This window comes from Temnothorax americanus, unplaced genomic scaffold (genome assembly GCF_048541705.1).
Source record: "Temnothorax americanus isolate GAGA-0224 unplaced genomic scaffold, ASM4854170v1 Scaffold176, whole genome shotgun sequence".
NCBI lineage: Eukaryota > Metazoa > Arthropoda > Insecta > Hymenoptera > Formicidae > Temnothorax > Temnothorax americanus.
In genome coordinates, this window is record NW_027509314.1 from 106822 (window position 1) to 119639 (window position 12818).

Sequence of the window (12818 nt, forward strand, 5' to 3'; positions counted from 1 at the left end):
TCATTTATTTTATTATACTTGACCATACATATTGTATATGTATATTTAATATATATACGTTCGTATATAATAAAATGTTCCGTTCGTTACTTGTTCATCTTAAAAAAAAATTTTTTTAAACTTATTATTATTTTCTTTATGTGTAAATGTTTAATTTTTTTATTACAATTTTATATAATATATGCATATTAAACGTACATTTTATTTTCTTCCTTTATTTTATCCTTTTATTAATTTTATGCAAATTGTATAAAAATGAGTGTGATATGTCAATTTAATTTGCCACTACAAAATGGCGGCCGCTGGAACAAAATTTGATTGGCTGTTCAAAAACCTGCGTAATAGCACACCTTACTTTCTTTACACCATGTCTCGATCGATCGAGAGACACGGTAATACCACAGTATATACAGTAGCGCAACTCTCTGTCGGCACGTTTGATGTTAGTGTTGGCCAAAATGGAGTGCGCATGCGCGAAATAAAGCAGTATTCTGTTTCACTTCTCTTTTCGTCATCTCTCTCCTTCCTACTCGTTCAGTCCATATTGAGGTTAATTTAACGCAGTTGGCGCGAGATACAACCGTCTCTGTTAGTTTCAATAAAAATTATGCAGAATTATTGTTAACGTACAATGTCATGCAATGCGCGCGTAAAAAAATGAAAGAAATTAAAAAATATTAAAAAATATTACATATATAATAGATGAATCCGTTAATGATGCAAAATAATGATATATAAAATATTAATATATGAAATATTATACTAATAATTAATAATATAACAGTATGTTATATAAATAAATAAATAAATAAATAAATATATATATATATATATATATATACATATATATATATATATTATATGATAAGTCAGGAATAAATGTAAAAAATAAAAAAGTATATATAACATATATAATATATAGAATAATTTTCTCGCATAAAAGTATACACACAAAGAAAAAAAAATTATGTAAACATTTTAACGTAATATAACACTTTTTAGATTAAATGTATACATTTATATATTTTTATAAAATATGTCACATTTTACAATATATTATTTATTAAATATATTATACATTTTGTGTGTGCGTGCGTGCGTGCGTGCGTGCGTGCGTGCGTGCGTGCGTGCGTGCGTGCGTGCGTGCGTGCGTGCGTGCGTGCGTGCGTGCGTGCGTGCGTGCGTGCGTGCGTGCGTGCGTGCGTGCGTGCGTGCGTGCGCGCGTGTGTGTGTGTGTAGTAATAAACTCAATTTTTTAATGATACAATAGTATGTGGTCAATATATATTGATAAAATTTTTACATTTTATTTTATAACATATATGTAGATAAATTTTTACAAATAATGAATATATATTATTGAAAACTTTACTGATAATGCTAAGTTATTGCGCAAAAGAAATTGCATTAATAATATTAAAAACTTATTAATATTGAAAACTAAATATATGTATAATTCGCGCATTGTAATACTAATAAAATACATATACTTCTTCAGCTTTTTGAGTTATGTGTTACATTAAATTTAATTTTTCTAATATTTTTATAATAAATGCAAAAATAGCTTACATATTATTACTTTCATTTTCCATTGATATTACATCTGTTGGTACTGTAGGAGCTGTAGTACACTGCTGTAAAATATTATATTTTTAATTATTTTATATTACTATATATATCAAAAATATTTTTAAGTATCAAAACTAGATTTTTTCAAATAAAAAGTAATTAAAACTAATATAAATGAAAACTTACTTATTATTGGTAAACTCTAAACATCTTGTTGGTACAGCATCTGGATGAAGGCGAGCTCGACTTTTGACGATTTTATACTGATTTTCTTCAAAATGTACATGACACAATCGACAATTGCGGTGAGCATACTCGGGGCCTTTTGGTATTAAATCCAATCTTCTGCATGCTTGAACCCATGCCAACCAACTGTGTATGTCAGAATAATTAATTAAACTACGCAAATAATGAAATAATGATGTAAACAATTATTAAAATAGTATTGTACCTATCATGTTCTTTTGGAAAAAGGAAGAAGTGTTGTTTTTCCACATTTATGGTGCTCATACATCCTGTCACTGCACACCAATGACTTTCTTTTTTAACGCTTTTAATAGTTTTTTCCATTTTCTAATTCCTTCTCGTAGCAAAAAATCTGAAACAAAGCTAAGATCAAAGTGCTTTCAAAGAAAAGGAAACCTGTATAAAATTTATACAGGTTAACTTTCCTTTCTATACTTCCAATACACAAATCACTTCACAATCACTTCACAAATCTCTTCACAATCACACACTTTACAATCACACACTTTACAATCACACAATTTACACAATTTTTTTTCCGACTTTTATTAAGTCACTCTATAGCTGTCTATAGCACTTTAACGCCTTTAGGCATTTAAATGTGCCTCTAAATCCGTTAGAAAAGGAAAGACAGTAAGAAGAAAAGAGACAGAAATAGTGCTTTATTTCGCGCATGCGCAATCCGTTTTGGCCAACACGAAATCAGAGGAGTTGCGCTACTGTATATACTGTGGTAATACGCGCGGAGTGAGACCGACCGTGTGACTCTTTATTATATTTATTACGCGACGCGACGATTATTAATTCAACAAGGTAATTGTTTTATGTAATTATCCTATAATTATCTTATTCTATATATTACTGTTATACTTATTTTATTTACTGCTTTTATACTACGTTTACGTGAGTGTTTATACATACAGGTTATATTATAACCTATTATATTATTTTTTATATTGACGGCAGGGAGCTGATACTGAGATCAAGGAGCCTGTTCACACGAGGCGTTTCTGCCGCGCAATTGCGGCCGCGCGTTAATAACGTTTGCACGAGCCGCACGCTGGCGCGAGGTAAGGTGCGACAACGCGCGCATACGCGCGTACGCGAAACGGCAGTAACATCTTAATCGTGCCGGTGATATACTGAATTTGAATTGCTTCGTGCTTATCTGGAGATTTCGTATCCCTACATCGTGTTACCACCGCTGCCGGAAAAGAAGGTTCTCTACGCTTGGCAGAAAGTATGACGACTGACACGTTCGATCCCGACTTCGTTGATCGCAGAAGAGCTGGACTCGAGGTACATACGTTTCCGATTTGCAATTATAAAAGGATCGTGCGATGAATGTTGTACCCAATTATAACCTCAAATGAAGTTGTGCACGTTGCTAGTATTCTGATTATACAATATTTATATATATATATATATATATATATTGACAGCAGAGAGCTGATACCGAGGAGATCAAGGGAGCTTTCCAGCAAGCGACACAACTCGACACAAGTATCGTTTTATCTTTGTTGCTCATTACCAAAAATAAAGATAGAACGATGCTTGTGTCGACCTGTGTCGTTTGCTGGAAAGCTCCCCAAGGAACCTGTTCACAGGAGGTGTTTCTGCCGCGCGTACATAATATGTTGCACAGCTTTTATATATATATATTATATATATTGACGGCAGGAAGCTGATGCAGAGGAGATCAATCCCGTTTACGCACGAAGGAATTATCGTAAATTATTTTATTATTGGTTCAACTTATTTTTTATTCTTTTCCAATTTTAACAGTTAGAAAAAGATAAAAATGCTCTCTTTTCATTTCATATATACATTTTACATGTTTTTCTTCTCTCTTTTATTTACTTTTACTATCTGTTGTACTTCGAAATCACTTATCTCTTTTATCTTCCTTCTTTTTACGTCTCCCTTTCTTTTGATTTTACTTAAAATTTGTAACTTTTCCATTTTTACTGTTAGTAGAAAAAAACATTGAACATTTAATTGAATTTTATAACTTATTTTTTAAGAGAGTTAACTACGCATTATCTGACGTACTTAGGCGGAGTTGTTGGATGCACGGAGCTCTCACGCGCAGTCGGATACTGAAGAGACTGAAAATACAGGATCTAATTCTACCTACCGGATTGTGGAGGCAATAGAGATTGTGAAGCAGGAATTTGACAGGAAGGAAGACGAAGACTGCAGAGGATATTCAGTAATGATATTATGATACCTCGTGCCAACCCAGTCAGTACGAAAAAAAGGCGAGAGAGTAAGGAGAAGAGCAGAAGAGAGATAGAAGAGGAGAAGAAATAAAAGATGCAGTACGTATTTGACGTCTTACAAGTTTATGTGCACATATAACAAGTTTATTGCTTGACTATTGAGAATATATTTTTGAGAACTTTTCTTTTACAGAGTACTAGTATCCAGTATCCAACTTCACTGAAGATCACGTGGACAGATACGAGATGTACAGACGATCTGCATTTCTAAAAGCAGCTATAAAGAGGGTACGCACCTTATTTTTAGTCGTTATTTACAAAAGAAATAGCCATTCCATTAAAGAAGTATTATACTAAATATGTTTCACAGATTATATATATATATATATATATATATATATATACAGGGTGCCCCACAATTGTTGGTACTTTTTTCATATTTAGATAGAGCGAGCCAAACTGAGTCGAAAAGTCATGTACCATTTTACAATTTTCGCAATAGTTGACGAGTTATTAATGATTAAAAATCGACGTATTAGCCCGCCCACCGCCAAATCCAAGCGCGCGGCGAGATGCGGCCGCCCCGCGGTCGGCGCGCGGGCAGTTGTTTACTACAAGCGGCGATGATTACGCACGAACGGCGCGTAACGCCGGGCCCCTGTCTTAAGCGATGATATAGTTTCTCACCTTTTTTAAATAGAAATAAAATTTTCTAACAACATAGAAAATTTTTTTGTGCGTACGTATGTACATATGTGTGCACATGCATACACCAGGAAAATATCAATTCTACTGCTTAAAAAAGCGATTACTCAATTTACCTTTTTTTTTAGTAAGTAACGGTTGTCTTTAAGCAATAATATTTTCTTGATATTAGTCTTAAAATGTACAAATTTTAGAAAGAGTCTTTATTATGTACTCGAAAGAAGAATTTATACTTCTTCAAAGAACATAATAAAATTTTATCAAAGAAAAGTCAAAATAATAAATAAAATAATATGAGGACCCTCGAGATTAAAATAGGAGAAGGCTATGAGGGTCAGACGCAGATCACAGTGCGTAATATCAGAAATAAGTGATTTATTCGTCGTTTTGATACATTACATCGATCCGTACGTTTCGGCTCAGTTTTGAGCCATCTTCAACGGTAGTTACAAAAATTAAGTTACACGTTCTCCGTACCGTATGGTGAGTTTACTGATTCAAAGTATCAGAAACATAGACCAATTGATCCATATCTGTAAATTTGTTCAATTAATGTTGAGATATTAAAAAGATCCCTTAGGAAACTCACCATTCGGTCTGAAAAACGTGGAATACAGAGCCATGTATACATAATGAATACTCTCTGCGAGAAAATTTGACGATCTTTATCGACACGACACATGCACAGCAATGATATGAAAGGTCTTGCAAGAAGAGGCATGTCGTAGGTCAACACACCGGCGAGGATTATAACAAAGCACGATTTGACACCGTCTCAAAATGACACGGATTTTTTGCATCATGCATATGTCACGGTTTTGAGCAAATTGTAATCCATGCTCATGAACTTTGGTCGTTGGCAAATCGGGGTTTTACTATTGGTACATGCAATATTGTGACGGTGTCAAATCGTGCTTTGTTATAATCCTCGCCGGTGTGTTGACCTACGACATGCCTCTTCTTGCAAGACCTTTCATATTATTGTGTGTCGTCGACAAGATCGTCAAGTCTTCTCGCAGAGAGTAGATATTCATTATGTACGCATGGCTCTGTATTCCACGTTTTTCAGACCGAATGGTGAGTTTCCTAAGGGATCTTTTTTTAATATCTCAACATTAATTTTAAACAAATTTACAGATATGGATCAATTGGTCTATGTTTCTGATACTTTGAAGTAAACTCACCATACGGTACGGAGAACGTGTAATTAAACTTCTGTAACTACTGCTGAAGATGGCTCAAAGCTGAGCCGAAACGTACGGATCGATGTAATGTATCAAAACGACGAATAAATCAGTTATTTCTGATATTACGCACTGTGATCTGCGTCTGACCCTCATAGCCTTGACTTCTCCTATCAAAATAATTAGCAAATTGAATTTTTGTTTTAATTTTGTATTCTTAACTGAAGAATTGAATAATTAGAATGTAGAATATTATTTATTTTAAGTAATATTATCAAGAAAACATTTTTTGTAAAGATCATCGTTACTTAAAAAAAGAGAAAACTGAGTAATTGGTTTTCTTAGCACTAGAATGATATTTTTTTACGTGTGCGTATACGGCACGCCATTTTACTATTTAATATCATCATAAAAATTTTATCAAATTAAATCGATACTTAAAGAAAAGAAATTATTATTATGTCTAGACGTACTTATAATTTATCGAATTATTATTAAGCTATAATTGAAAATGCAGAATTACAATTATGTCTAGAAAAAATATTAATTCTGAATTTATTTTACGTTATGACATAAACAATTTTCGGGAATTAAAAGTATGTACATAATTGTAATTCCCGAATTTTACTTATGTACGCAATTTTAATACTTGAATTTCTATTATGTACACACAATCGTAATTCTGGAATTACTTTTTTTCTTTTGGTAAGTAACGGGGTTCTTTAAGAAAGAATATTTTCTTGATAATAATCTTAAAATGTATTCATCACAAATTTTAGAGAAAGTCTTTATCATGTAATGGAAAAAAGAATTTATACTCCTTCAAAAAACATTATACCATTTTATCAAAGAAAAGTCAAAATAATAAGCAAATCAAATTTTTGTTTTAATTTTATATTTTTAATTGAATAGTTAAACAATTAGAATTTAGAATATTATTTGTTTTAAGTAAAGAGAGTGATGAGTGTATTTTAAGATTATTATAAAAATAAAATATTCTTTGCGAAGATGACCGTTAAAAGAAGGGAAATGGAGTAATTGGTTTTCTTAGTACTGGAATGATATTTTGCGCGTGAATTGTGCATGAATAGCAATCGCGATATAAGATCGCGAGCCAAAAAATAATTTTTTTTTCTGTGGCAAGAAAATGATAGAGCGCTATCATTTTCACACCACCTTGCGGTAGATAGCATGGCGCATTTTTTTTAAGTAGTGTCCCCAGTAGGTTTAATCCACTTTATAAAAATATTTTAATGCAAGAACTGTTCGAAGTGCTCAAAAAATATCATTCCAGTGCTAAGAAAACCAATCACTCCATTTCCCTTCTTTTAACGGTCGCGCATCTTCGCAAAGAATATTTCATTTTTATAATAATCTTAAAATACACTCATCACTCTCTTTACTTAAAACAAATAATATTCTAAATTCTAATTGTTTAACTATTCAATTAAAAATATAAAATTAAAACAAAAATTTGATTTGCTTATTATTTTGACTTTTCTTTGATAAAATAGTATAATGTTTTTTGAAGGAGTATAAATTCTTTTTTCCAGTACATAATAAAGACTTTTTCTAAAATTTGTAATGAATACATTTTAAGATTATTATCAAGAAAATATTCTTTCTTAAAGAACCCCGTTACTTACCAAAAGAAAAAAAGTAATTCCAGAATTACGATTGTGTTGTACATAATAGAAATTCAAGTATTAAAATTGCGTACATAAGTAAAATTCGGGAATTACAATTATGTACATAATTTTAATTCCCAAAATTTTTTTATGTCATAACGTAAAATAAATTCAGAATTAATATTTTGTCTAGACATAATTGTAATTCTGCATTTTCAATTATAGCTTAATAATAATTCGATAAATTATAAGTATGTCTAGACATAATAATAATTTCTTTTCTTTAAGTATCGATTTAATTTGATAGAATTTTTATAATGATATTAAATAGTAAAATGGCGTGCCGTATACGCACACGTAAAAAAATATCATTTTAGTGCTAAGATAACCAATTACTCAGTTTTCTCTTCTTTTAAGTAACGATGATCTTTACAAAAAATGTTTTCTTGATAATATTACTTAAAATAAATAATATTCTACATTCTAATTATTCAGTTCTTCAGTTAAGAATACAAAATTAAAACAAAAATTCAATTTGCTAATTATTTTGATAGGAGAAGTCAAGGCTATGAGGATCAGACGCAGATCACAGTGCGTAATATCAGAAATAACTGATTTATTCGTCGTTTTGATACATTACATCGATCCGTACGCTTCGGCTCAGCTTTGAGCCATCTTCAGCAGTAGGTACAGAAGTTAAGTTACACGTTCTCCGTACCGTATGGTGAGTTTACTGATTCAAAGTATCAGAAACATAGACCAATTGATCCATATCTGTAAATTTGTTTAATTAATGTTGAGATATTAAAAAGATCTTTTAGGAAACTCACCATTCGGTCTGAAAAACATGGAATACAGAGCCATGCATACATAATGAATATCTACTTTCTGCGAGAAGACTTGACGATCTTGTCGACACGACACACAATAATATGGAAGGTCTTGCAAGAAGAGGCATGTCGTAGGTCAACACACCGGCGAGGATTATAACAAAGCACGATTTGACACTGTCACAATATTGCATGTACCAATAGTAAAACGCCGATTTGCCAACGACCAAAGTTCATGAGCATGGATTACAATTTGCTCAAAACCGTGACATATGCATGATGCAAGAAAACCGTGTCATTTTGAGACGGTGTCAAATCGTGCTTTGTTATAATCCTCGCCGGTGTGTTGACCTACGACATGCCTCTTCTTGCAAGACCTTTCATATCATTGCTGTGCATGTGTCGTGTCGATAAAGATCGTCAAGTCTTCTCAGCCAGAGAGTATTCATTATGTATACATGGCTCTGTATTCCACGTTTTTTAGACCAAATGGTGAGTTTTTTAAGGGATCTTTTTAATATCTCAACATTAATTGAACAAATTTACAGATATGGGTCAATTGGTCTATGTTTCTAATACTTTGAATCAGTAAACTCACCATACGGTACGGAGAACGTGTAACTTAATTTCTGTAACTATTATACCGCTGAAGCCTAGATGGTTCAAAACTGAGCCGAAACGTACGGATCGATGTAATGTATCAAAACGACGAATAAATCACTTATTTCTGATATTACGCATTGTGATCTGCGTCTGACCCTCATAGCCTTCTCCTATTTTAATCTCGAGGGTCCTCATATTATTTTATTTATTATTTTGACTTTTCTTTGATAAAATTTTATTATGTTCTTTGAAGGAGTATAAATTCTTCTTTCGAGTACATAATAAAGACTCTTTCTAAAATTTGTACATTTTAAAACTATTATCAAAATATTCTTGCTTAAAGACAACCGTTATTTACTAAAAAAAAAAAGTAAATTGAGTAATCGCTTTTTTAAGCAGTAGAATTGATATTTTCCTGGTGTATGCATGTGCACACATATGTACATACGTACGCACAAAAAAATTTTCTATGTTGTTAGAAAATTTTATTTCTATTTAAAAAAGGCGAGAAACTATCATCGCTTATAGGACAGGGGCCCGGCGTTACGCGCCGCTTGTAGTAAACAACTGCCCGCGCGCCGACCGCGGGGCGGCCGCATCTCGCCGCGCGCTTGGATTTGGCGGAGGGCGGGCTAATACGTCAATTTTTAATCATTAATAACTCGTCAACTATTGCGAAAATTGCAAAATGGTACATGACTTTTCGACTCAGTTTGGCTCGCTCTATCTAAATATGAAAAAAGTACCAACAATTGTGGGGCACCCTGTATATATATATATATGCAAACCATAACAGGCTGTTCAGTGTCTCAGAACGTTGTCATAGCTATGTCGGGAATTGCTAAGGTATTTGTTGGCGAGATTGTTGAAGAAGGTACGAGCTCTTTCTTATAAGTACGGTTAGAATATTGGAATTTAATTCTAGATTATATTGTGCTTGTTGTATAGCTTTAGATGTTATGGAGGCCCAGCATGAAACTGGTCCATTACAACCAAAGCACTTGAGTGAAGCTGTCCGCAGATTAAGACTGCAGGGTCAAATACCGAATGGTCGAGCGCACAAAGCTTTTTTTAGGCTATGATTAGTCCAATATTTGCGACATATTAATACAATGCTTCTCTTATAGATGCCTACCGATATTAGATTTTATGAGCGTAATTGTAAAAAAACTTGGCGCTGCTATAGACCTCGAAATTTTAAATAAATAAATAAACTTATCCTATACTTAATTATAAGCCGCATTATCCGCCGTCCGCGTCGTCACGCACACCCATATCACTCACTCGCACATCCACGCTGATAATCATTTAATATTAGTCCCATCGCATTCTTTTCTGAATTATTTTTATTTATTGTTGTCCTTATTTATTTAAAATTTCGAGGTCTAGCTGCGCCAAGTTTTTATACAAGAAAAATTTATGTATTTTAATAAAATATTTTTATTTTGTATTGTTACCTTTGTAATTTTTTGTAACCACTAAAAAATACACATGTAAACTTTGTATTTAAATATTTTGTATTCTCTTGTTAAATTTAAATAAAGTTTTTTAATCTTATAAAATTGTTATCATACATTTTTTTCTAATTGACACAATGTAAAAATTTTTCAAAGTAATGCAACAATTATTTTTTGAGGCAATATATATGTTCTCTCTGTAATTGGCGCTGTAATTTAAAGAGATATCATTTCTTTTTTGTAATTGTAATAGATCACTTGAAGCGCGACTCTTCTTTTTGATACTACTGCTTAGATTTTTTCGAGATTTTACAAAATTACGTTACCTAACTTAACCTAAGTGATATGTATAAATCCAAAAATCCAACCTAAGTAGTAGTAGCAATTGCAAAGAGAATATATATATTGCTTTGAAAAATAATTGTTGTGCAACTACTTTTAAGGTATTTCTTTTATGACACCAAAGTCTTATATAAGAATTAACTGATTTTTTTGGTACGAGAAAGTTAAAATGCATATCTTTACGCTAGAAAAAAATTAAACAACATTACCGAACATATAAGGAAAAATTATGACTTTGAAAATTCGATATTTTATATGTGACGTTATCGAAAAAGTCTATTTTCCACATTTCAATGTAACAATTTGTTTATCAAATATCTTAAGATATTAAATATTAAAACTGCGCTATATATATATATATATATATATATATATATATATTCGCTAAACTCTATACTTTCGACAGTGCCGATAAAAATACAGTCACCAAATATTTAAACAAAATATTTATGTTAAAAATTGACTTGAAATATGATTTATAGATGAATATTTTTAATGGCGACTTTTAAGAAATTATTTGGCAACGCTGCAAGCTGTGCGCTCATGTCACACTTCAGTTCATCACGTACGGTTTATTATCAACTTTTATTTTCACAAATTATCTCTTATTTTTGCCCACATTACTCCTCACTTTATGTTTCTTATCACTCATTATTATTATAAAATCTCTCTTTGATAAAAAGAAAATGTCATAATATTCTTTGATTAAGGAGGTTCTACAGATAATAGATGTATCTAACAATTGGAAAAAAAACTTCATGGACGTATAAAGTGAGATGCAAGAAAAGTGCTCAAAAAATTTTAGCATCGGTTATCGTGTAAAAATTTGCAAAAATGAATTTTGAAATCACAGTTTTAACATGAGCTCTTATGGCAAAAGGGTTTCCGGAGACAGGAAACGAGATATTAATTATATGAAGGCGGCCTACCAAAGATTCAAAAAACGGAGCTCTTATAGATCTTAATCTAAGCTTTTTCAGAAATATCGAGAAGAACAAGGGTTATCGTGTGAAATTTTGTGATATTGGCTATTGAAACAGGCCATATCACAGTTCACGTAGCGTGCTTCGAATAATAAAAAAATTTAAAAAAACAAAAACTTATAATAAATAAATTTAACTAAAAAAATTAAAAACAACATAATTTAAATAAAAATTAGAAACAAAAAATTAAACAATAAAAAAATTGTTTTAAAAAAAAAAACTCTCGACTACTGCCTAACTAGGTTAAATTAAATGCAGAAAATAAAAATTAAAAAAATTTAATAACTGCAATTTAAAAAAAGTAAAAACAAAATTTAAAATTGTTAAAAACAAGAACTTATATAAAAAAATTTAAAAATTAACTTATACAAAAATTTAACCAAAAACAGGTTTAATATATATAATACACATATAATAATAAGTATAAAATACAAAATTAAAAACTTCTAAAAATTTAAAATAATATTAATTATAAAATATTTATATATTATATATTTATATATTATATATTTATATAATAATTACCATATTATTAATACAATTGACACACTATTAGGAAATATTATCTAATAACAAATATGATTGAAAATATATACAAATACTTGATTACTTATTACAATTTATTCTTTTTATTATTATATTAGGCATTACAGATATAATTATTAATTGCATATTTTAAAAGAGCAGTCGGGAGACGCCACGCCAAGTGTTTCTCAATCACGTTTTAGATGTCAAAGAAAATTCTGTATTTAAATTGTTTAACTGCGTACAAAAAAAAGAGAAGCAAAAATATATGTTGAAATATTAAGTATAAAATTTGGCGTGGCGTCTCCCGACTGCTCTTTTAAAATATGCAATTAATAATTATATCTGTAATGCCTAATATAATAATAAAAAGAATAAATTGTAATAAGTAATCAAGTATTTGTATATATTTTCAATCATATTTGTTATTAGATAATATTTCCTAATAGTGTGTCAATTGTATTAATAATATGGTAATTATCATATAAATATATAATATATAAATATATAATATATAAATATTT

The 12818-nt window shown here is 30.8% G+C and overlaps 1 protein-coding gene and 1 long non-coding RNA gene across 2 annotated transcripts; one reads left to right on the forward strand and one right to left on the reverse strand.

Moving 5' to 3' along the window:
• Positions 1 to 1084: 1084 nt before the first annotated feature.
• Positions 1085 to 2150, reverse strand: LOC143896048 (52 kDa repressor of the inhibitor of the protein kinase-like). The gene is made up of 3 exons (XM_077403599.1): positions 2021 to 2150; positions 1756 to 1941; positions 1085 to 1634 (listed from the first exon to the last, which is right to left on the reverse strand). Exons 1-3 carry the CDS (start codon positions 2137 to 2139, stop codon positions 1598 to 1600), a joined length of 342 nt encoding a protein of 113 aa, XP_077259725.1. The 5' UTR covers positions 2140 to 2150; the 3' UTR covers positions 1085 to 1597.
• Positions 2151 to 2535: 385 nt separating this feature from the next.
• LOC143896049 (uncharacterized) lies at positions 2536 to 10470 on the forward strand. Its single transcript, XR_013256541.1, has 6 exons — positions 2536 to 2628; positions 2782 to 3114; positions 3872 to 4136; positions 4231 to 4325; positions 9784 to 9861; positions 9936 to 10470. It is a non-coding gene; the product is annotated as an uncharacterized LOC143896049 (long non-coding RNA).
• Positions 10471 to 12818: the final 2348 nt, after the last annotated feature.